The following is a 26276-nucleotide window of genomic DNA, read 5'->3' as shown; positions in this document are numbered from 1 at the left end:
GAAGGTTTACAGAGAGAAGGCAGGGGAATAGCGTTGAGAGGAATAATGAATCAGCCATGATGGAATGGCATTGCAGACTCGATGGGCTGAATGGCCTAGTTCTGCACCTATATCTTAAGGTCTTATGGACATGGTGATAAAGCAGGTAGAGCCTCACTGCTCCTGTTACCCAGGTTCAACCCTGACCTCCAGAGTGGAGTCTGCACATTCTCTCTGTGAATGTATGTATGTCTTTCAGATAATTGATGATCGGGGCGGACTCAGTGCACCAAAGGGCCTGATTCTATGTCGTGTGACTCCTTGACCAAGGAAGTATCTCCGATGAAGGATCTTCCGCTTCGATCATTAACTCTGCTGTTCACTCTCCACAGATGCTGACTGACCCACTGAGTGTTTCCCGCATTTCTCCTTTTGATTCCAGGTTTCCGGCATCTGCAGATCTTGATCCTCATTTTTCTTTTAAAGCACGTTGCTATTGATACAAAGGCCAGACAGAACAAATCCTACAAGCTGCCGGTCATGGACGTACCAGAAGCCATTTCAGATATCCCTGCTCACTTCAGCTTCTAAGTGGCCACAGCGTTAATTATTTCAGAACGGTCCATGGAGGGTTTTCTCATCTCACTAACAATCTCGATGATGAAAGAACTTTAGTCAGATCAGGAAGACTCCTGACGGGCCTGAAACATTTCAAACACCACAGCACGTAATGATCACTGTTAATTAGGAGATTGAATAATGGTGAGAGGAATAAAGGATCTCGAGGTGACTGTACAGAGAATTTTTCTCTCAGTCTGTCCTCACACTTTCCGACCTTTAAGCACTGGGGTCAGCTGTAACGCTGGAGCGAACCGATACGAAAAAAAAAGAAAATTCTGGAAACAGTCACCCGGCCAGGCACAAAGAGAAACAAAGTCAATCCTTCAAGTCAGGGGACTCTTCCTCACTTAGTTGAATGGACCGCACCCCACCCGGACATTTGCATAAACAAGAAGAACTCTGCAGATGCTGGAAATCAAAGTAACTCACACAAAATGCTGGAGGGGGTCAGGGGGCCAGACAGCATCTATGGAAAAGAGTAAACAGTCAACGTTTTTGGCCGAGACCCTTCATCGGGTTAAAAGAGATGAAACTCACCTCTTTCCTGCAGTCCTGATGAAGGGTCTTGGCCTGAACCGTTGACTGTTTGCTCTATTCAATAGATGCTGCCTGGACACTCTCAAGTCTCACAGCTCCCATCGAGCAGGAGATACAAAAGCCTGAAAGCCTGTACCATCAGGCTCAGAAACAGCTTCTATCCCGCTTTTAATCAGACCTTTTGTACTATAGGATGGACTCTTGACCTCATAATCTGCCCCGTTAGATCTTTCACTTTACCGTTCACCTGCTCTGCACTTTCTCTGTAACTGTTACACTTTATTCTGCGTTCTGCTATTGCTTTCACAAACAAGAGAAAATCTGCAGGTGTTGGAAATCTAAGTAACACACAAGGAGCTGGAGGAACTCAGCAGGCCAGGCAGCAGCTATGGAAAAGAGTACACTGTCGATGTTCTGGGCCAAGGCGTTTTACCTTGTTCTACCTCAATGCACTGTGTAATGATTTGATCTGTATGAACAGTATGCAAGACAAGCTACTCACTGTATCTTGGTACACATGACAACAATAAGCCAACACCAATACGAATACCACTATTAACAGTGAGTTCAGTGTGAAGATAGGGCCACCCTGTGTTTAGAAGGAGATACAAAATCTCCGAGGCCCTGTTTAACCTTCCGAACATCCATGCTTCTCAAATCCGTGCATGTCTGCGGAGTTATCCGTCCACAGCCTGAACTCTGGAATTCTCTTTTCAAGCTTCCGCACCTCTGCGTCGAGTTATCTGCCCTCAGGTCCATGGCTTGGTCTGAGTCTCGTGATCGCTAACTCATCCAAAAACCATAAATGGGAAGCTCATACTGACTTCAAAGTGGAAGTGTGGCCCTCACTATCCTGTAACCAACCAGTAATAACCTGCATTCGAAGCAACATCTGCTTAGTTGTCCAGATACTGATCCTATTGCAATTTTTGCCCACTTCATTTTCTCCATCATAGCAGAGACTTAAGAAATAACTTACGTTGAGATTCCATTCCGAAGTGAATCCGTCCTTAAACAGAAGAGGGTATTGGAGAGGGAGAAGGACAGAGCAGCGATCACACACACACACTGACCTTTAAGCTCAGAGATCTGGGCTCGCTTCCAGCCGGGACCAATGAGATGAGATGTTTGCTTCATTTGCTACAGGCCGGAAGGATTCAATGTGAACTGAATCTAAAGACAGCTTGCAGCAGGTACGAGTCAGCAGACAGCTGCACCCCTGTGCCCACTCTTCCGTCAGCTGCTTCGCCAGTTTAAATTCCTGTTCTTGCATCCAAATACCTTCTTCCTTTCACCCCCAAACCCCCAAATCCCTCATTCCTTTAACCTTTCCCTCCAAATCCCTCCATCCTTCACATCTCCCTCCAATTCTCCAAATCCCTTATTCCTTTAACCTCTCCCTCCATTCCTCCAAATTCCTCCATCGTTTCACCTCTCCCTCCATTCCTCAAAATCCCTTGTTTGTTTCATGCCCCCTTCTAATTCTCCATTCCTCCAAATCCCTCCATATTTACACCTCTCCCTCCAAATCCATCATTCATTTCACTTCTCCCTCCAATTCTCCAAATCCCTTGTTCCTTTCACCTCTCCATCCAATCTTTCAAATCCCCCCATCCTTTCACATCTCCCCCATTCCTCCAAGTCCCTATATCATCTCACCTCTCCCTCCATTCCTCCAAATCCCTCTATCCTTTCACCTCTCCCTCCACTTCTTCAAATCCCTCTAACCTCTCCCTCCATTCCTCCAAATCTGTCCTTTCACCTCTCCCACATTCCTCCAAGTCCCTCTATCTTTTCACACCTACCTGCAATCTCAAATATCTATTCTGGTCTCTTCTGAATCACCATTGAAGGGGGTTCTTTCACAGTCCGAAGCACTAGAACTACCCCCCTCCCACCACCACCACAGGAGCTCTCCACCTCTCCTCTCCCCTTGTTTAACAAGCATTGCTCAACCTATCTCTCTGAGCCAGCTTTTGGCCACCTGTCCACATCCCCCTCTGTGGCTGTGAGCCAGATTTTGTTTTGATATTATTTCTATCAAGGGCTCTGGAACTGTGTCAAAGGGTGCTACATAATGCAAACTGTTGTTATTTTCAGCTCAGGACATATTCACTGGTGAACTGGGGTGGGGGGGAGCGGATGTTTGTGATATACTTCTGAACTGATGGAATTGGTCAGATGGGCTGAATGGTCTCCTTCTAGGTCATAAGGTTTTTAAGGTAATTTTTAAAAAATTCTTTCTTACTTCTCTTCTAATATTTGTATACGTGTGCACTTGTAATGTGACGGTGACTGTAATTTCTTTTGGGATCAATGAAGTATCTATCTATCTATAAGGAAACTTAAATAGTAGTAAAGCGGAAGTAGTTGAGGAGGGTACAACAACATTTCAAAGACACTTGGACAGGTGCATGGATTTAATAAGGTTTATACGGGTATGGGTCAAACATGGACAAATGACATTAGTGCTAATTTTGGTCAGAATGGACAGGTTGGGCTGAATGGCCTATTTCAATCTTTCACCACTATGGTCGGAAGTTCCCACCTGCTTCAAAAAGGCAATAATTATACTGCTGCCCAAGAAGAATAATGTGAGCTGCCTTAATGACTGTCACCCAGTAGCACTCACGTCTACAGTGATGAAATGCTTTGAGAGGTTGGTCATGACTAGACTGAAATCCTGCCTCAGCAAAGACCTGGACCCATTGCAATTTGCCTATCACCACAATAGGTCAACGGCAGATACAATCTCAATGACTCTTCACATGGCCTTATATCACCTGGACAATACAAACACCTATGTCAGGATGCTGTTTGTTGACTATAGCTCAGTGTTTAACACCATTATTCCCACAACCTTCATTGATAAGTTACAGAATTCTGTACCTCCTCTGCAATTGGATCCTCAGCTTCCTGACTGGAAGATGACAATCTGTGCGGATTGGTGATAACATCTCCTCCTCGCTGACGATCAACACTGGTGCACCTCAGGGGTGTGTGCTTAGCCCACTGCTCTACTCTCTCTATACCCATGACTGTGTGGTTAGGCATAGCTCAAGTACCACCTATAAATTTGCTGATGATACAACCATTGTTGGTAGAATCTCAGGTGGCGACAAGAGGGTGTACGGGAGTGAGATATGCCAACTAGTGAAGTGGTGTCACAGCCACAACCCTGGACTCAACATCAGTAAGACGAAGGAGCTGATTGTGGACTTCAGGAAAGGTAAGACAAAGAAACACATACCAATCCTCATAGAGGGATCAGAAGTGGAGAGAGTGAACAGATTCAAGTTCCTGGGTGTCAAGATCTCGGAGGATCTAACCTGGTCCCAACATATTGATGCAGTTATAAAGAAGGCAAGACAGCGACTCTACTTCATGAGGAGTTTGAGGAGATCTGATTTGTCAACCAAAACACTTCTATACATGTACCATGGAGCGTATTCTAACAGGCTGCATCACTGTCTGGGGGGTGGGGGTGGGGGGGCTACTGCACATGGTCGAAAGAAGCTACAGAAAGTTGTAAAATTAGTCAGCCCCATCTCTGGTACTAGCTTCTGTAGTACCCAAGACATCTCCAAGTAGCGGTGCCTCAGGAAAGTGATGTCCATTATTAAGAGCCCTGATCACTCAGAACATGCCATTTTTACCATCAGAAGCCTGAAGGCACGCACCCAGTGATTCAGGAACAGCTTCTTCCTCTCTGCCATCCCATTCTTAAATGGACATTGAACCCATGAACACCACCTCACTACATTTCTTTATTTCTGTTTTTGCATTACTTGTTTATATATACCTACTGTAATTCACAGTTTTCTTTCTCTCTCTACTATCTTGTACTGCTGCTGCAGATTTAACGAATTTTACCACACATGCCGGTGACATTAGACCCGATTCCGATTCAGATTCCGTGCTGTGTGACTCCGGTGCCACAGGCTACTTGACAGAAAGTGCTGAGTGTGAATCTCAGAGAATTTGCCAACTCATCTGACTTTGCTTTGAAGTGCAAACCCAGGATTAGCAGTGGTTCTCCGCCTACTAGAACTCGAGGTCATAGGCTTAGGGTGAAAGGTGAAATATTTAAGTGGAACCTGAGGGGAAACTTCTTACCTCAGAGGGTGGTGTGAGTGCAGAAGAAAATGCCAGAAGAGGCGGTGGATGCAGGTTCAATTACAATACTAAAGGGAAGTTCCGATAGGTACATGGACCGGAGGGCTATGGAGGGCTACGATCTGGTTATGGGTAGATGGGGCAGAAAATCAGTTTGGCACAGATTGGATGGGCTGAAGGGCCTTTTTCTGTGCTGTTGGACTCTATCAATGTTCTGGAACAAGGAACGCTTAAAGCAGGCCTATCCCTGCAGTGCAGGGCCAAGGCAGATCCACATTGTTAATGGTGCCACTTGATGGATGAGACATTAAACTGAGGTTTTGTCAGATGTCTTCAGATGAATTTCAAAGATGCATCCAGGACCCTTGGTTTTTTAATGATCCCCACTCCATTTACAGAAGCATAGCCAAGCAAATATTGACACTAGGACCACTGGGAGATGTTAGAAGAGGTCCGAAAGCTTAATAATTTAAGGAGAATAATATAAAACCATAAAACAATATGGGAGCAGAATTAGGCTATTTGGCTGATCGAGCTGATCCATTTTCCTCTCAGCCCCAATCTCCTGCCTTCTCGTCGTGTTACTTCATGCCCTGACTAATCAATAATCTATCAACCTCTGTCTTAAATATACATAAAGACTTGGCCTCCACAGCTGCCTGCAGCAAAGAATTCCACAGATTCACCACTCTCTGGCTAAAGAAATTCCTCCTCATCTCCATTCTAAATAGACATCCCTCTATTTTGAGGTTGTGTCCTCTGGCCTTAACTTCCCCCCACCATAGGAAACAACCTCTCCACACCCACTCTATCGAGGCCTTTCAACATTCAGTAGGTTTCAATGAGGACACCCCTCATTCTTCCGAGTTCCAGTGAGTCCTGGCCCAGAGCCATCAGACGCTTCTCGGATGACAAGCCTTTCAATCCCGGAATCCCCAATAAGACATCGGTGAGGCCTGATTGGGGAATTGTGTACAGTTCTGGTCACCTACTCACAGGAAAGATATTGATGACTGAAAGAGTACAGAGGAAATTTGCAAGGATGTTGGTAGGACTTGAGGTCCTGAGTTATAGGGAAAGGTTGCAGTAGGACTTTATTCATTAGAGCATAGGAGAATGGGGGGAGATTTGATAGGGGTATACAAAATTATGAGGGGTATGGATAGGGTAAATGCCAGCAGGATTTTTGCATTGAGGTTGGGTGAGAGTAGAACTAGAGGCCGTAGGTTGAGGGTGAAAGCTGGAATATTTAAGGGGTGCATGAGGGGGAACAACTTCACTCAGAGGGTAGTGAGAGTGTGGAACAAGCGGCCAGTAGAAGTGTTGGAGGTGGGTTCGATTTCAACATTTAGGAGAAGTTAGGATAAGTACATGGATGGGAAGGGTATGGAGGGCCTTATTGCAGGGTTATGCCGAAGGGACTGGGCAGAAAAATGGTTTAGTGTGGTCCAGATGGGCCAAAGGGCCTATTTCTGTGCTGTTGTGCACTATGACTCTAAATTTTAAGGATTTCCAACCTGGGGTCCACTGACCGCTTGCTTAATAGCATTGGTCCAGGGCATAAGGAAGTTGGAAAGCCCTGCTCTGGAACCCCGAATGGGAGAGATGTTCCAAAGGTCAGGTTGTCAGTGGCAAGAGTGATAGCCACAGTAGGTGCAGGGGACCCTGGACAGGAGAATAGGAGAAACCCACAGTATAAGGGACCTGGCCTGGATCATGGCTTCCCTGCTCAACCAACAACATCACCACAAGATTAGAAGGGAACTCCTGAAACTCTAGTCAAGAGCAAACCTTGAAACTCCCGAGAAGACAGTTACTTGATGATACTCAAGTTCTGACCAGTTAATGCCCTGGGTGGGATCTTCCTGTGCCCTCTGCCTGCTATGTTTCAACAGCCACTGCACTCAGGACGGGGGAAGTGAAAAGGTAACTATAATCACTAGTAACACACACAGCATGCTGGAGGAACTCAGCAGGTCAGGCAGCATCTATGATAAAGGATAAACAGTCGATGTTTCAAGCTGGGACTCTTCTTCTGAAGAAGGGTCTCGGCCTGAAACAGTCATAGTCCTGAGAAGGGGTCTCAGCCTGAAATGTTGACAGTCCCGAGGCAGGGTCTTGGCCTGAAATATTGACAGTCCCGAGGCAGGGTCTTAGCCTGAAACGTCGACAGTCCCGAGGCAGGGTCTCGGCCTGAAATGTCGACAGTCCCAAGGAAGGGTCTCGGCCTGAAACGTCGACAGTCCCGAGGAAGCGTCTCAGCCTGAAACACCGACTGTTCATACTGTCTGGCCTGCTGTGTGTGTTGCTTTGGATTTCCAGCATCCGCAGACTTCTTCACGAATATCATCACCAGTATTTTCTCACTCTCTGAGCCCAGCAGCAACGCTGCTGACATCCTCGTTTCATTTATCACCTCTGAGATGCGTTACATTTTCATTTTAATGTATCACCAGTTTGACATCGGAACCAGACCAACCTTCGTGGGTGACACGCAAAGTGCTGGGCGAACTCTGCAGGCCATGCATGATTGGCAGAGGGGATCAAACAGCCGCCGTTTCGGGCGAGACCCTTTATGATAGAACGCAGAACAGTACAGCACAGGAACATCCAGCTAAAAAGCAAATCAAAAACACCCAAACACTAATCCCTCTCACCTACACCATGTCCATATCCCTCCACCTTCCTCACATTCATGTGCCTATCCAAACATCTCGAAAAAGTCTCTAATGTATTTGCCTCCACCACCATACCAGACAGCACATTCCAGGCACCCACCACTCTCTGAGTGAAAAACTTACCCCTCACATCACCCTTGAACCTACCCCCGCTCACCTTCTGGTATTAGACATTTCAACCCTGGGAAACTGATACTCTCTGTGCAGAGGGTGCAGAGGAGATTTACAAGGATGTCGCCTGGATTGGGGAGCATGCCTTATGAGAATAGGCTGAGTGAACTCGGCCTTTTCTCCTTGGAGCAACTCAGGATGAGAGGTGACCTGATAGAGGTGTATAAGATGATGAGAGGCATTGATCGTGTGGATAGTCAGAGGCTTTTTCCCAGGGCCGAAATGGCTGCCACAGGAGGGCACAGGTTTAAGGTGCTTGGTAGTAGGTACAGAGGAGAGGTCAGGGGTAAGTTTTTTTACGCAGAGAGTGGTGAGTGCGTGGAATGGGCTGCCAGCGACGGTGGTGGAGGTGGATACGATTGGGTCTTTTTAGAGACTCCTGGATAGGTACATGGAGCTTAGGAAAGTAGAGGAGCTCAGAAAAATAGAGGGCTATGGGTAATCCAAGGTAATTTCTAAGGTAAGGACATGTTCAGCACAACTTTGTGGGTCGAAGGGCCTGTATTGTGCTATAGGTTTTCTATGTTCCTCTGTGCCTCTCATAACCTTGTAAACCGCTATCAGATCTCCCCTCAGCCTTTGTTCCGAGAGAGAACAGCCGAAGTTTTTCCAGCCTTTCGTGATAGCACATGCCCTCTCAATCAGACAGCATCCTGGTAAACCTCTTCTGCGCCCTCTCTAGATCCTCAACATCTTAATGAATCAATCTTCCTAAACAGAATCTGATGGACACCAGCCCTCTAAATATACATATACTCAATGAAACTCCTTGGAAGACAAAGTAAAATTTATCCCAACACCTGATGGTCAGCTCACAGTCATGCAGTTGTACGGCATGGGAACAAGCCCTTCGGTCCATTGAGTACCTGCTGACCGTGAAGCATCCATTTACACTAACCCAACGCTAATCTCATTAACACAGACCAGCAGTACGGAGACATGATCCACTCTCGCCAATCTCAGTACACAAAGACCGAGAAGGGCACCACTTTAATTCGGACACCATGGAGACAAACACGAAGCAGGCATGAGAATATTTTAGAGGTGTGGTTCTCGTCTGGTAACTCCGCAAACAAACATATCGAAATAGACTCCATGTGCAAACCCCTAGGGGTCAAAGAAGCGCGAGCCAATAGAGTTCAAAGGTCAACTGAAGGGGCAGACAACCAGGATCGAGGCAAGTGAACGGAGGCCCATATAAACACAAGCACACCACCAACTGTGCACTGAGAGGATGTCACCTCGACTGCTGATGAAACGTCAGCAATTGCCGAAGTTGGTGAACGCCACAACATTAGACACATCAATCTGAGCTACCAATATCCACCACTATCCCAAAACTATTCCCGTTATATTCCCCGCATGTTCCCATGAACTGCTCCCAGATTCTACCCCTCCACCTACACATTGAGGTCAATTTGCAGTGGCTAATTAACCTACTGCCTACATGTTTTGGGTGTTGGGAGGAAACCAGAGCAACCAGAGGAAACACACATGGTCACAGACAGAATCTCCGCACACTACCCAAGGTCGGGCTTGGTTAGGCCTGAGTCTGTACTACCCGCTGTACCACTCTGCTACCTCAGGGAGTCAAGAGTGAGAAAGAAACCCTGTGAATATGTTTTTTCAATGGCAGGTAGTGAAAGCACCAGCTGAAGTATCAAGAGGGTGAAGGAGCGATAGGAAGAGGAAGGCAGATCAAATGCCAGCAAACTGATTATATAATTTGTATCAGAAGCAAATTAACTGAATATTTGGAGATAACCAGTGAACCTGTTTCTGCGGTGCTCAGATGTGAATTCCTGATTAATAGCCAGAGGTACAGGTCCCAGGGGATTGTGCAAAGTAGCAATGCAGTGTGAGGTAACATTTACACACGCCACGTGGTTTCTCAAATTCCATTACATCATGAAAGGAGGCCATTTGGCCCATTGAGACTATCCCAGCTCTCAGAATGAGTTTATCAGTTCTATAAGTAAGCTGCTAATTTTGATTCAAAGAATAAATATACTTGTACAGGAGTGTGTTTTTCTCTGTGTGTGTGTGTGTGTGTGTGTGTGTGTGGGTGTGTGTGTGTTTGCATCTGTCTATGTGGTTTTGCCTGTTTTGTGTGTGTGTGTGTGTGTTTTCATCTGTGTGTTTTTGCCTGTTGTGTGTGTACATGTGTGGTTTTGCTTGTTTTGTGTGTGTGTGTTTGCACCTGTGTATTTTTGCCTGTCTTTTTTTATGGAAGCTTGCATAGCGCATAGCTCCGAGTTTGTGCTCAAAATGTTTTTTTTCTATCTCGTTTTTTTTTGTTAGCAGGGTTTTGTTTTGTTTTAGTTAGCAGGGGTTCTTTTTTCCTTCTTTTTTTCCAAAAAAAATAGCTTTAACATTTTGTTTTTTCTTATTATTATTATTGATATACTGTTTAGCTTGGTTAATAGTTTGACTCTTATTATACATATTAATATATTAACTTGATTATTTTAATGTATTTTTTGTTGTGTCAATAATAATTAATAAAAAGATTTAAAAATGAAAATGAACTTTTTGCCTGTTGTGTGTGTGTGTGTTTGTATTTGCATCTGTCTGTGTGTTTTTCCTGGTGTGTGTGTGTGTGTGTGTGTGTGTGTGTGTGTGTGTGTGTGTTTGTGTGTGTGTTTCCTGTCGTGTGCGTGTGCGCTTTGCCCATTATCACATTACTGTTTGTGGGATCTTCCTGTGCAGAAAATGGCGACACACTTCCCACTGTACCAACGAGATGTTAAACAATTTTATCACTGTGAAGGCCTCAGGATGTCCTGTGATGGTTAAAGGCACTTTTGCTCTTTCCTGGTTTTTATTTTGCCCAGTCCGTTTATCTCAAATTAAATCGGTGAAACTTCTTTCACTGAGTACACAGAGGATCTTTGAAACCTTATGTCCTAGCGGGATGCAGAGGCTCATCCACTGAGTATTTTCAAGACTGATGGGTATTTGGATATTAAGCAAATCAAGCAGTGTTCCTCCACATTAGTTGGCACAGCAGGAACAAAGGGCTGAATGGCCTTTTCCTACTTTTCTTTCTTTATGAGTTGACAGCACGTCTGAACAGTTTCATGTTCTTTCACAAGATGGAGGGCGGCCAAGAGAATTCAGCCAATTACTCCGTTAATTTACACTTGGCCTTCAAGCAGGACCCTTAACAGCACTGGCGTGCAGAGGGATCTTGGGGCATCCAGGCCCTTACCCCCCATTAAAGTGACCATGCAGGTTGGTAAAGTGATAAAGAAGGCATAGGACATGCTCGTCTTCATTGCTCGTAGATTTAAGTGCAGGAGTTTAACGCATTGATACTATTATGGTTATTATTCTATTATAGATTTATTGAATATACCAGCAGAAAATGAATCTCAGGGTTGTATAAGGTGACATATATGTACTTTGATAATAAATTTACTTTGAAATTTAAAGAGTTGTAAAGTCATGCTGCAACTATACAAAACTTTGGTTAGATCGCACTTAGATGGGTTTGTGCAGTTTTGGTTACAAGAAGGGTGTGGAGGCTTTGGAGAGGGTGCAGAGGAGGCCTACCAGGATACTACCTCGGACAGAGGGTATAAGGAGAGGTTGGACAAACAGGATATTTTCTGTTGAGCTTTGGATACTGAGGGGGAGACCTGATAGAAGTTTCACAGACAGGAGAAAATCTGCAGACGCTGGAAATCCAAGCAACACACACACACAAAACACCGGAGGAACTCAGCAGGCCAGGCAGCACCCATGGAGGGGACTGAACAGTCGATACATCAGATCGAGACCTTCACTGTTCATCAGGGCCCTGATGAAGGGTCTTGGCCCGAAATGTCGACTGTTCGTTTCCCTCCACAGATGCCGCCTGACCTGGGGAGTTCCTCCAGTGGTTTGTGTGTAGCGGACGAGGCTGGTGCCGCCCCCCCCCCACCCCCCTGCAATTGGTCAGTCTGCACGGTTCAGCCGTCCTGTCAGCCCACAGCTCCGCTTTGAGCGGCCGACAGCAGCTTTCAAAATTAAAACCCTTAATGAAGACATTAAGGTAATTAAATCGATAAATTGTCGCCCAGCTGTGAAATATGGCCATTTTGTTTGCACATTATCGATTCTCTGATTTAAAAAAAAACTGCAGCGAGCAAGTGAACAGAACAGTCAGCTGAGCCAGGGCCTCAGACTGCAGTCTGCAAAACCGTCCTCCCATCACAATCCGGGCCTCAGAGGCTGCACTGAGAAATGAAATGTATAAAGTATGGCACAGAGTCAGCAGCAGAAACTGTCCTGGTGACCAGGTAAAGCGTGACCTGACTAGGGCTAAACTAACTTCCTCTTGGCCATGAGTTAGACTCAGTGCCCCTTGATCTGGAGGGAGGGGGGAGATCTTATTCCCAGTTTTCTATATGGAGGCAATTCGGCCTATTGAGTCTTTGCCAACCCTTAATCAATTTCCTTCTCCCAGTAGTTTCCCATTATCCAGTCTCTGTCACAGTCGCCTCGACGTTATCCATTTCCATCATGGACACCAGCCTCCGTTGTATCCAGGACATCCTCAAGGAGTGACGCCTCAAAAAAGGTGATGTCCATTATTGAGGATCTCCAACACCCAGGACGTGCCCTGTTCTCATTGCTACCATCAGGGAGGAGGTACAGAAGCCTGAAGACACACACTCAGCGATTCAGGAACAGCTTCTTCCCCTCTGCCATCCGATTCCTTAATGGACATTGAATCCATGAACACTGCCTCACTACTTTTTATTTCTGTTTTTGCATTTCTTATTTAATTTAACTATTTTATATATAATAGTTAAATACAGTAAGTATATTTATATACCTGTATATAAATGCTGTATGTGTGGGCACGTGGCCAAGTGGTTAAGGCACGAGTTCAACCTGAAGGTCATGAGTTCAAGCCCCAGCCAAGGCAACGTGTTGTGTCCTTGAGCAAGGCACTTAATCACACATTGCTCTGCGACGACACCGGTGCCAAGCTGTATGGGTCCTAATGCCCTTCCCTTGGACAACATTGGTGTCGTGGAGAGGGGAGACTTGCAGCATAGGCAACTGCCAGTCTTCCATACAACCTTCCCCAGGCCCAGGAGAGTGAAGACTTTCCAGGCGCAGATCCATAGTCTCGCAAGACTAACGGATGCCTTTTAAATACTGTATATACAAGTATTGCATATATTGTACTGCTGCTGCAAAGCTAACAAATTTAACAATATATGCCGGTGATATTAAATCTGATTCTGATTCTCATTCTGATTCGGAGCTCTCCCCGATTAGACCATAAGATAAAGGAGCAGAATTAGGCCATTTAGACCATCAAGTCTGCTCTGCCATTCAATCATGGTGATCCCTTCTCTCCCCCCTCCTCAGCCCCACACCCCAGCTTTCGACCTTTGATGCCATGGCCAATCAACAACCTATCAACATCTGCCTTAAGTACACCCAACAACCTGGTCTCCACAGCTGCCTGTGGTAACAAATTCCACAAGTTCACCACCCTCTGGCTGAAGAAATTTCTCCATATCTCTGATTTAATTGGATGCCCTCTGCCCTGAAGCTGTGCCCTCTTGTCCTAGACTCCCCCATCATGGGAAACACCCTTTCCACATCTACCATGTCCAGGCCTTTCAACATTCAAAACGTTTCAATGAGAGCCCCCTTTATCCTTCTAAATTCCAGCGAGTACAGACCCAGAGCCATCAAATGTTCCTCTTATGATAACTCTTTCATTCCTGAATCATCTTTATGAACCTCCTCTGAACCCTCTCCATTGCCAGCCATCTTTTCTTCGATGAGGAACCCAAAACTGTTCACAATATTCAAGATGAGGCCTCAGCAATGCCTTATAAAGCCTCAGCATCACATCCCTGTTCTTATATTCTAGACCTCTTGAAATGAATGCTAACATTGCATTTGCCTTCCTCGCCACCAACTCTACCTGCAAGTTAACCTTTACGTTGTTCTGCACAAGGACTCCCAAGTTCCTCTGCATCTTAGATTTTTGGATTTTCTCCCTACTTAGAAAATAGTCTGCACATTTATTTCTTCTACCAAAGTGCATGATCATACATTTTCCAACATTGTATTTCATTTGCCACTTTCTTTCTCATCCTCCTAATCTGCCTAAGTCCTTCTGCAGCCTACCTGTTTCCTCAACACTACCTGCCCCTCCACCAATCTTTGTATCATCTGAAAATTTAGCAACAAATCCATCTATTCCATCATCTAAATCATTGATATACAGTATAAAAAGAAGCGGTCCCAACACCAACCCCTGCAGAACACCACTGGTCACTGGCAGCCAACCAGAAAAGGATCCTTTTATTCCCACTTGCTACCTCCTACCAATCAGCCAATGCTCTAAACATGTTAGTAATTTTTCTGTAATACCTTGGGCTCTTAACTTGGTAAGCAGTCTCATGTGTGGCACCATGTCAAAGGCCTTCTGAAAGTCCAAATATACAACATCCGCTGCATCCCCTTTATCTATCCTACTTGTAATCTCCTCAAAGAATTCCAACAGGTTTGTCAGGCAAGACTTTCTCTTAAGGAAACCATGCTGACTTTGTCCTATCTTGCCCTGTGTTATCAAGTACTCCCTAACCTCATCCTTATCAATTGACTCCAACATCTTCCCAACCACTGAGGTCAGGCAAACTAGACTACAATTTCCTTTCTGCTTCCTTTCTCTCTTCTTAAAGAGTGGACGTGACATTTGCAATTTTCCGTCTTCTGAAAAATCATTACTAATGCCTCCACAGTCTCTACCGCTTCCTCTTTCAGAACCTTAGGGTGCAGTTCATTTGGCCTGGCTGATTTTGGTCTTTCAGCTTTTTGAGCACCTTCTCCCTTGTAATAGTAACCACATTGACTTCTCTTCCCTCAACACCTGGCACTCTGTTAGTCTCTTCCACAGTGAAGACTGATGTAAAATACTCATTCAGTTCATCTGCCATCTCTTTGTTCCTTGTTATTATTTCCCTAGCCCCATTTTCTAGTGGCCTGATATCCACTCTCATCTCTTTTTTTACATACTTGAAAAACTTGTTACTATCCACTTTGGTACTGTTTGCTACCTTGCTTTCATATTTCATCTTGGCCCTCCTAATGACTCTTTTAGTTGCTCTCTGTAGGTTTTTAAATCTTCCCAATCCTCTGTCTTCCCACTAATTTTTGCTTTGTTGCATGCCCTCTCTTTTGCTTTTACAGTAGCTTTGATCTCCCTTGTCAGCCATGGTTGTACTATTTTGCCATTCGAGTATTCCTTTGTTTTTGGAATGCATCTATCAAGATTGTCTTTCTGGCCAGTAGTTAAGAACAGACAACTAAACTACCAACCACGTACCTTTAGGATGTGGGCGGAAACTGGAATTCCCAGGGGAAAGGCACAAGGCCGCAGAGAGAGCCTGCAAACTCCACACCAACAGCACTGGTGGTCAGGGTCGAGCCTGGATCATTGGAGCAGTGAGGTAGTGGCACTACCTACTGCGCAGTACCAGAATCGATAGACTGGGGCTAAGTGTAGGGGGAGGGTTGGGGCCTGTATGGTCTGGCTGGGTGGGTGGGTTAGCAACATCCCCTTGGACAATGGTAATAGAGCCAATAGATCATCCTCTCTGTGAGGGAATGATGGGAGTGAGGGCTTCGGGACCAATCCGCGCCGACGACAGGAAGAGGTCACCGGGTGCACAGGATGTAAACTAGAGCAACAAGCCATAAGCTAGGAGAACAGTGTACCACTGCCCGCAGAGCATTTGTAAGTTCTCCCTGTGACTGCGTGGGTTTCCTCCAGGTGCTCCGGTTTCCTCCCACAGTCCAAAGACGTACCGGCTGGCAGGTTAATTGGTCATTGTAATTGTCCTGTGATTAGGCTAGGGTTAAATCGGGGGACTGGTGGGAGGACTGGAAGGGCCGATTCCTCGCTGTATCTCAATCAACCAATCAAATTCCTCACTCAGAGTGTGGAATGATCTGCCTGAGTAAGTTGTTGAGGTAGGTACAATGATAACATCTAAAGGACATTTGGGTGGGGGTGGATGGATAGGAAAAGTTTAAAGAGTTATGGGCCAAATGCAGGCAATTGGAACAAGCATAGACGGACATCTTGGTCAGCATGGAGCAGTTGGGCTGAAGGGCCTGTTTTTTGTGCTGTGTGAATCGCCGACTCTGTCACCTGGGAAGTGGACAATTCTTTTCCCTCCATAAATGCTGCCTGACCTGCTGAGCTCCTCCTGCAGATGGTTGCTCCAGATCGTGGTGATTCCACAAAGTAAATCCTTGCCCAGTCAACGATCACCTCTGGAAAACCACCTACCCCACCAAACCTGATCTCAGGATCTCAGGATCCAAGCCCTCAGATCCTTGCCAAAGCAGATTAAAAATTAAAAGCAAGTTAACAAAAGGACGGAAACTTGGATACTCTCTGAAAACTTTCCCTGACCAGCTCACGTCCTGAGGTAGGATCAGGGCCCAGCCACTTTTGAGGGGGACTGAAGGGGTGGGGTTTAAATACCCCTCCAAAGAATTTAGAAGATGACACATCCTGGAGGGTTTGACAGTCTTGGACCAGAGGGAACAGCTTCAGAAAATAAGGGCATCCCTTTAGAAAAAAGGTGAGGAAGAATTTCTACAGGGTGGTGAATCTGTGGAATTCATTACCACAGGTGGCTGTGGAAGCCAAGTTATTTGGATATATTTAAAGTGGAGATTGAAAGGTTCTTGATTGGTAAAGGCATTGAAGTTTACGGGGAAAAAGCAGGATAATGGGGTTGAGAGTGATAATAAATCAGTGGAGGTGGAATGGAGAGACTCGATGGGCCGAATGGCCAAATTCTGCTCCTATGTCTTATGGTGCTCACAGCAAGTCAACAGCTTCAATGACAGATTATTTCAGTAGCAACAGTGTGATCTGATACACGTGATAATCATTCCTGAATCACAATGTAATCTCTACACACCCTTCCCCAAAACAGCATCTATTTTAAAAACCACGCATCGTTACTTCTTCAGTGTCACATTCCCAAACTGTTCAGCAACCTTGCAGCCAGGACCTAGAGAACAGAGAGGGGGGAATACAAAGTATGTAAAATATAAGATCCGCTGGCGGGCGGGTCAAGAATCCGAATGTTGGTGGGGTGGGGGGAGCAAGAATTCCTCGTACACAATAAGACTGGACGTAACTTTCCTGGCAGCCAGGAGAGACGCTGACCAATTGAAATCCTGGGACCAAGGCAGCACACTTATGCGCCTGTTTAAATAATTATACTGCCCCTGGCCTCTGACTCTCCGGTGCCTTGCTCTCCCAAGGCCGGGTGAGGGCACGGCCGTCTTCGTCTGCGGTGACTTTCTTTGGCCGGGCAGCTGGCAATTGCTCGTGGAGTGACGAGGGCGTCACGTGGGTGGGGTGCTGAGGGCTGGCGACTGGTACCAGTTCAGCCCTCGCTCTGGCAGGAGAGAATGGGTCTCAGGGCAGGGGGTGGTGAGACAACTCTCAAGGCGTGAGAGTTGCCGGGCGGCCATATGACATGATGCTTTCCAGACTTAAGAAAACAAAGTGAGACTGGTGACATTATAAATCACAACCCAAATACCACAGGCCCTTGGCTGCCTCATAACTCTTATCAGACCCATCTTCCTATTGGAGGGTTTATGAATGCCTGGGAGCTGTTCCAACCCAATAACAAAAGCAGACCTTCAGATGATGTCATCTGTGGGGAGGTCAAAGTTCAAAGCAGTTCATAACCGTCATCTGAACCCTGGAGTGGGATTACAGCCTTGAAACCAAGCCAGGGGCTGGGGTTTCCTTTGATTAAAAAAAAGAAGTGTATGAAGTCGGGAGGGTTCTTTGGTTCAGCCCGGCTCCTGCTCCCCCTCTGGGAACAATGCTGGTGCCGGGAATGTTGCCCATTACATGGGTGCCCCGCACCCCATGAGGTAAACCCGTGGACCACGGCAACCTGTGGAGTAATCACCAAGAATTCCACATTGGGGTCAGCGCTGCCAATTTCCAGCTCACTCAAGGATAGAAGCTGGGATTGAAAGGGTTAAATGGTGCCAACCTGGCTCCCTGGTCCGCCTAAGCGAAGAGGTTAACGTGTGTATTGGAGGTGATGGAACAGGGTGCTAGGGAGGGTGAGAGGGAGCTTTCGCACCAGTGAACAATGCCAGAATCTTGGAATTAGAGATAGGTGCAACAGGGAGAAAATCCTCGTGCACCAGAAATTTGGAGCTCACTTCCCATGTAGTGGGAATGGTACGGATCCGCTGGGATCTCAGGCCAAGGAGGAGGTGCAAATCCGGGGTAAGACACAGCCCTGTGTGCAGTCCAGAAGGTGTTGGAACAGGTTAGAAGGGCAAAATTGCCCTTCAAGGAGCCATGAACAGCAAGAGCAGTTAGGACAGAAAAGGAGGCTATTCTGCCCATCAAATCCTTGCCAGCTCCTAGGAGATCAATCCTTTCATTCTTATTGGCCACAGCCCTAAAAGTCACTCCTTCTCTAGTGCCCATCCAATTCCCTTTTGAAGACCCTAACTGTATCAAGTTGCACCATTTCAACAGTTCCAGATCATAACTACACTCTGCATTATAACATTAACTCACACCCTCCCCCCCTGCATTAAAGCCTTCCATTTATATTGAAATTTTGACCAGCGTTTAGATGCCAGCCAAGTCCTTGAGGTATAAAATAGAAGATTAAACTACCATTTAAAACACTGTTGTCTTTCAAGACAACAGCTGAAGTTATTACATACAAGTACACATGTACGAACAAACTCACAAACGCGCGTGAGCATGCACATGGTGACTAGTTTTGATGGACTCTGGATCAAGGTCTCTTTGGGGGCTTGCATGGCAGGGGTCTGGGGGAAGTCTGTGCTTCTGTTGGTGCAAATAAGGGGGGCATTGATGCTTTTGCCGCTGTTTGTGTAAACAATGGGGGGGGCTTCAGTGCTTTGATATTTCTATCATTCATTCTATGGGGTTTCTTGTTCCGTGGATGTCTATGAAGAGTATGAATTTCAGGTTGTATACTACATATATTCGCTGATATTAAACAACACTTTGAACATACACACATAATCATACACAGACACAAACCCACCCACTCAGAGACCTGCAAATACATCTCACATATTTATTTATTATTGAAATACAGCACGGAATAGTCCCTTCCAGTCCTTTGAGCTGCACCAGTTAGCAATCCCCCGATTTAATCCTAGTCCTATCACAGGACAATTTACAATGAGCAATTAACCAACCAGACTGTGGGGAGAACTTGGAGCACCCAGAGAAAACCCACATGATCACCGAGAGAACGTATAAACTCCTGACAGGCAGTGCCCAGAATTGAACCTGAAGTGTGAGTACTGTACTGCATTGTGTTAACCACTGCTCCACCATGCTGCTCCAAAATATATGCTATATGCATATATACGCACAGAGATGGACTCAATACACTCATGCAAACACTCAAATAAATCATGAAACGCTATACCCCAGATCCACCCTTATCCCTGCACCCGGATCGCTCAGTCTGTAGACAGTTGAGTCAGCACTGAACTGATCCATTGCTGTACTGAGGGACTGGATTAGATCAACGAGAGTGTGGAAGACAACTACTGATGGTGTCCTGATGCTCTTGAACGTAACGGATTGCTACCATTCCCTCAGTCTGCAGACCACGACATTCCTTCTCCCTCGCGGCCCAGTCCCCTGGCTCAGAACAACTTCCAACAAAGTAACACCACACAAAGGCGGTGGCAGGTACCTTGTCAAACTAAAACCTGAGTCCCAGTAGGTTTTACAGAGTGCCACCAAGGAAGGAAGAGGGGAGAATTCCATAGATTTGAACTGCGTCAGCTGAAGGCACGTGGGGGAGCAACAATATCCAGAGGGAGAGGCCAGAACTGGGGGGACAGGGATCTCAAAGGGTAACAGGATTGGAGAGGACAATAGTGATGAGAAGGGCAGAGGCCATGGAGGGAATAGAAAGGAATGGTGAGGCTTTTGAAATGGAGGGATAGGTTAAATGGAAGATAGTTGGTCAGGGACCCCAAATATGATGGAGACGGGGATTCATCTGTGCTCACACAAAAGCCGCAGAGTTTTGAACAAGTTCAGCTTTACACATACAGTAGTTGAATGAGGATTGTCAGGAAGGGTTTTCATCAGAGATAGACTGACCCCAGGGATAAAAGGACATGGAGGTCTGCAGAGCTCACTGCTGCAAGGGTCAGATCCAGAGCTTTGTTGGATTAGCTGATCTGGGCCAGGGGGTGTTAGTGTGGAGATGTCTGTCAACACATCTGACAGACAGTGAAGGAACTCCTGGACACCGAACCCTTATGTCAAGAGTGGCAAAAATGTGGCAGATGTCCTGATGAAGGGTCCCGGCCCAAAACCTTGACTCCCATCGATGCTACCCGACCTGCTGAGTTCCTCCAGTATTTTCTGTGTGACGGGGCAGAAGATCAATTCTGGTCAAAGTGCCCAAAAGCAGCCAGCTCCTGGGACATTGCACAATTGGGGAAGTTGAGTGTAGAGAGGGCCAGCCCTGTGGATGCGACAGCAAAGCTCTGACTAAGCTTCTGCAACCAATGTTGCAACACTTAGCAGCTCTGAATCCCTGAGAACTCCCAGTTTGTAATTCCGAATTTCCAGCACTGGCAGTTTTTTTTTGGATTTCATTCTCAGATGTAGGTAAACGGGAGGAGTCCAGTCGGCAGGGACGTGATGGGCTGAAGGGACTGAATTCAGGAGGCCACATCACCCCAAGCCACCCATGTCAGTGTCACCCTCCTGCCTCAGGCCAGTAGATCGGGGCAGATGAAGGGAATCCAGGCAGCCTCCTCTCTTTCATCAGACTTCTGAATGGTCTGTGAACCCATGAACACAACCTCATTATTCCGCTTTTGCTCCATTCGTATTTTATGTGCAGCTTGAAGTTATTTTAAAACTTACTTTAGAATTTTGGAGTGATAGAAGTCTGCCACGGACCATCCCAAGCCCGGCTGCAGAAGGAGGAAGGTCGCGCATGGGGGGGGCCAGCGACCCCCGTCCCGTTAAAAACCCAGAAACGGCAAACCTCACCCCTGGGAGAGGAAGGATGCACCAAGAAGATAGGCCACACCTGGAGACAATGTGAAGGACTCTGGTTGGTGGCCTGTGCCCCAGTAGGGGCGATGGGCCTGAAGAAAGTACAGTAATTTTTAAGCTTTGTGCCGTACTGCTGGCACAGAGTTTACAGATTTCATGACAGAGGCCAGTGATAAAACACTTGATCCTGGTCTGCTGCAAGACTGGCAGTACTCTTTTATTGAGTGAGAAGTTTGGCTGATATCCTCTCTTCACCCCTTGCAAAATATCCCATGTAAGGAACCCAAGCAGAAGCAGGAATGTTTCTCCCCAGTGCCTCGGGCATTTGCACCTGAATTAGTCCTGAGACAACATATTGCCTGGTCATTTCTTTCCTCAGGTTTGCAGGAGTTTTCCAGGCACAAGTGATCTGCATGATTCCTACATTAAAACATCAGCTACTCTTCAAGAAGACTTCACTGGTGAAAACCAGCTGTGGGACACCCAGGCATACTATCAAAGCAAGCCTTTATTTTCTTTCACCTCCTCACTCCACAATTTCTTCAACAGTTCCTGTTATTTTAAACTCCTCCCAATTCAAATCTCCAGTCCAGCTACCGAACGCTCCCTTTATGAGGAGCCCCTAGCGATCCTCCGCTTTCCCCTCACTCCTCAGCTCTTCCGAGTGAACTCCCTCTTCCCTCTGCAGGTCAGGTCTGTGGATCCCTCTGCGGCTCTCTCTGCCCCAGCCCACACTTCCCCAGGGGCCGAGGGGGCAAAAGGTTTCTGATGGATCTTGCAGGGTGATGGATGACCTGTGACTGAACACCTCTCCCACCCCAGCCCGGGGGTGAAACAGCACAACGCTCACTCCTCAGACCCCTCAGCTGCCCAGTTAAGTCGACCTCACACAAAATCAAATCCCTCTACCCCATTCTGCCCAGCCTATCCACCCCACTGTTCAAACACCATATCATGAAAGACTCATCGCTCTCATTTCAGGACTGCTCCGTTTGAACAAGTTGCAGGGTTTCTTTTTTTTTTGCTTCAGAAGCATATTCAACTCAAAAATAAATTAAAACTTCACTGGGATGGAAACTCTCTCAGTGTGCTAAATCACTATGTCTTCAACATCACCAAGCCTTATATTTGGATATCAATTTGAATTCAGAATAACGGCCTTTGGAGAAGGAGAAGATTCCCCCGTCTCCTGGCGGAATGTGTAAGTGCAAAGCCGATTTAATAATCTGATTTAAGATTAATGGTGCTGAAAATTTTCCCTTTTTTTTGAGCAGAAATGATTCCATGGAGAAAAATAGCTGAGATGCAGCTACATAAAACCCAGGCACCCGTTGCAAATAGCATCACTTACTCACTCCCACAGATCCACCGTACCTCTGTGCTGCATCGGACAAATTAAAAACGACTACAAATAGACTGCTTTGTGAAATAAACTCCCGATATAACATCTGCATCTCATATATAGATCTGACTAAATGCGCAGTGTTACATTTACATTACTCTGATGGTGTAAAGGTTATTGATTACAGTATACATATTTGCACTCTGTCCTAATATAACTAGTACGAAATACATTTAGAATTAGATGATTTAAATACTGTTAAATGCACCATGCATACATAAATTTAAATATTTATTTTGCATACTCTGGGATGCATGTAGATAATACTTGCATTCCATCTATAATATAAATATTACAGAACATATATATAAACATTTATATATTTGTTCAGCAATTATTATAAAGATTAAACACTTTGGCCTGATCTGGGCTCACATTCTCTCTGTCGATCTGGATCCAGTGGGGCTATTTCTGATCACACTGATTGATGGATGCAACCAGCTATCACTGGTAGTGTAAATATTTATTGTGTATAATATTTAATACAGGGTACATTTACTCAATATATCAACAGTTTAAGTATCCAGGGTTTTCTTTATCCCGTCCTGCCCGAGTGAGGTAGTTGCAGAGCTTGGGATGGAGAAGTTAATGCGGAGTGAGAAAGTAGGGGAGAGGCAGAGAAAGAGGGGAATGTCAGAGAGGGAGAAAGAGAGAGAGAGAGAGAGAGGAGGAGAGAGGAGAGAGGAGAGAGGAGAGAGGAGAGAGGAGAGAGGAGAGAGGAGAGAGGAGAGAGGAGAGAGGACAGAGGAGAGAGGAGGAGAGAGAGAGGAGAGAGGAGGAGAGAGGAGAGAGGAGAGAGGAGAGAGGACAGAGGACAGAGGACAGAGGACAGAGGAGAGAGGAGAGAGGAGAGAGGAGAGAGGACAGAGGAGAGAGGACAGAGGACAGAGGACAGAGGAGAGAGGACAGAGGAGAGAGGAGAGAAAGTGGGAAAGGGGAAAGGAGAAGCAGGCGTTTGGAGAGCTGTGGGGAGGCATGAGCTGATGGATAGAATACGGAGGGGCCTCCGCGCAACCGGCGGGAAAGGACGGAGGAAACAATGGAGGGGAGGAGAAGCGATGAAGAGGGATGGGGAGATGAGGAAGATATTGAATGAGTGAGAAATGAGAGTGGAGTAAGTTTCATGGAGTCGGACCCGGCACAAGAATTCAACGGGCGCCTGTCGGGGGCGCTGGAATTAAATAGTTAATTGTCACATTAGAGCGGGATTAGAGAAGCAAATTACTCGCTGGGGGGAAAAAAAACATTTGTCCTTTGTCTCCAACATCAACCCATCCACTTTTACAAATTCAACAGACAGCCCGTGTCCCGCTCCCTCCCCCCACCCCCACGCGCCCGGGCTCGCACCCCTCACACTCGGCGCCTCCAAATCGCGCGCACAGTTGTACTTAAACACTCTTACGCACGCGCACGCATCCCCTCACACGCACCACGTCAAGGTGCACACTTTCAAAGCCCACACGGTTTATCCCTCAAGTGCACCCCTCCTCTCTCTCTCCCTGATACACACGCGCACACACATTCCCTCCAAACGCCCTCGACGCCCTCAGCCACACCACGCCTTCCAGTGAAGTGCCCTTACCTTCTCCAACTCCAATAGATGAAACCGCAGCACCTGTATGGCCTGAATCATCTGTGGACAGAAGGAGGCATTCAGTTAGAGCGGGTCGGTGACGCGCAGGAATATTAGGGCGCTCCATCAAAATGGGTGCGCAGCAAACACTCGAGGCGCTTTCTGATAAGTTACATCGAGGGTCAGTTTACAAAATTTACAACAGTACTTGATTTATGTAATGCATAACGTCGCTTGGTTAATTTTACAATTAAATTTGGCCGGGATCGGTTGTTCCAGCATGGGACCTCTTTTACCGGTCGGGGTACGGAAAGCGCCGGATGACAGCTAACCCCGGGTTGTATCCGTTCCAAACACAACGTAAACTTTAATTACCAAATTATCCAGCTCGGGGTTGGAAGAGAATAGAGGTTTTTCTGTTCGGATCTAGGAAACAACAGAATTGGAGAATATTTTAATATCAACAGATTGGAAATACTGGACTCCAGTCCATACTCAAACCCCTCAGCTGCGTCGGGGTAGAGAAGAGCGGGGTGAACTATCTCTAAACGAGTCGTGATATATCAGGACTTCCCGATTTTATAACTGTATACCTATCTATTCATACACACAGGGTCAGACTCCAAAAGTTACATATCCAGACAATCCTCTCTCTGTTACACACACACACACACACACACACACACACACGGGGATACTCTGTTAGACATTTTGGACGCGCGTACACACAAAAACGCACAAACACACACACACACACACACACACACGGATACTCTGTCAGACACATTGGACGCGCGTGCCCCCCACACACGCAGGTGTTCTCTCAGACATATTCTTTCACACACAGTCTTACACTAGTACAAATTTAATCCCGCTCACAATACCATCTAAGATAAATACAGAATTCCGACAGCAAAACACACCGCGCTAACAACAGTCTGCAGAACGGCATAAACACATAAATCCCTCGTGGCGGTGATTACACACTCAGTTACACATTTACATTCAATCACTTCAGATTATAAAATGAAGTAGGTCTGTACACATGGTTACACATGCACATAAACATATCCGGCCACCAAACCCCTAGAACAATAAATAGTATGTGTACATAACCCGCAAACTCACGCTCGATATTTACACGCGCGCTCACACACACAGTTTATACCTGGTTACAGGCGATATCCTAATCCCTCTTTACACACACTTACACAGTCTGTGCACAATCACAGTTTACACTCACACAGCCTGCGCTCACACTTATTCAAGTAGGCACACAGTCTCAGTTACACTCACACATTTACCTTACGCAAACTCTCCTACACCCTAATGCGCTCCGTGCCGGTTTTGGACGGGGGGCTCTCAACGAAGATCACAGAAAGAAATATTGTGTTGTATTCAATTTTATTGTATGGATCTGGTTTGCGGGGGGGGGGGGGTATCAATAAACGGCCCGACTAAAGTTAGTGCGGACTCACTCCCTCCCAGCTGAGTGCCTCTGTATCGCTACGGCCCGGCCCTCGCCGGGTCTGTGGGGCTAATTGGACCTGGGCTCTCCTAAATCAGCGGATTCCTTCCCGTCCCACGTCTACCCGGGAAAGCTCGGTTCCTTTCCGAGGGCGCGTATCTGCCTCGATTCTACCGCGAGGTGCGAAACTGTACGCGCAATCCCCACGGTCGATCTCTTCTGGAATATCAAATTAAGTCCATTTCAATACGATTTCTATTTGAAATCGCTGCTTTTATTAGCACTGATTGTTATTAAATTAATGTCTGATTGAGAAATATACTGGAGGCGCTGGAATTAATCAGCTGGATTTCACACCCATATTGATAATCTTTGGCGCGCTCTGCGTAATTACCTGGACAATTAGAATCAGAGTCGATACGATTCTTAAAAATAAAATTCCTTTTATCTTGACTATGTGTCTGCACTACTCTGCGCACCAATTCAAACCGATTTGTAGCTGATTTTATGCCTTAAATCAGTGACCCGAACATATTTAATAAATTGATCCCATAGTTAACATACGTCTGAATATATTCCACAAACACACACATACGCACACTCACACTCACTCGCGCTCACACAATCCGAAACACTTT

At 46.2% G+C, this 26276-nt stretch overlaps 1 protein-coding gene across 7 annotated transcripts in view; it reads right to left on the bottom strand.

Annotated features, from left to right (window-relative positions):
- Positions 1–26276, bottom strand: part of LOC134352662 (homeobox protein Meis1-like) — a 439361-nt gene that overhangs the window by 228571 nt on the left and 184514 nt on the right. For all 7 annotated transcript variants that reach the window (XM_063060012.1, XM_063060007.1, XM_063060013.1 and 4 more), the window contains exons 4-5: positions 24546–24596; positions 24180–24230 (exon numbers count right to left, since the gene is read on the bottom strand). In XM_063060012.1, coding sequence (XP_062916082.1) covers positions 24180–24230; positions 24546–24596 — 102 coding nt within the window. The remainder of the gene's footprint in view (positions 1–24179; positions 24231–24545; positions 24597–26276) is intronic.

Source organism: Mobula hypostoma, chromosome 10, assembly GCF_963921235.1.
Source record: "Mobula hypostoma chromosome 10, sMobHyp1.1, whole genome shotgun sequence".
Taxonomy (NCBI): Eukaryota; Metazoa; Chordata; class Chondrichthyes; order Myliobatiformes; family Myliobatidae; genus Mobula; species Mobula hypostoma.
The sequence above is the reverse complement of the archived record's forward strand: the minus strand, read 5'-3'. Positions and strand labels throughout refer to the sequence as shown.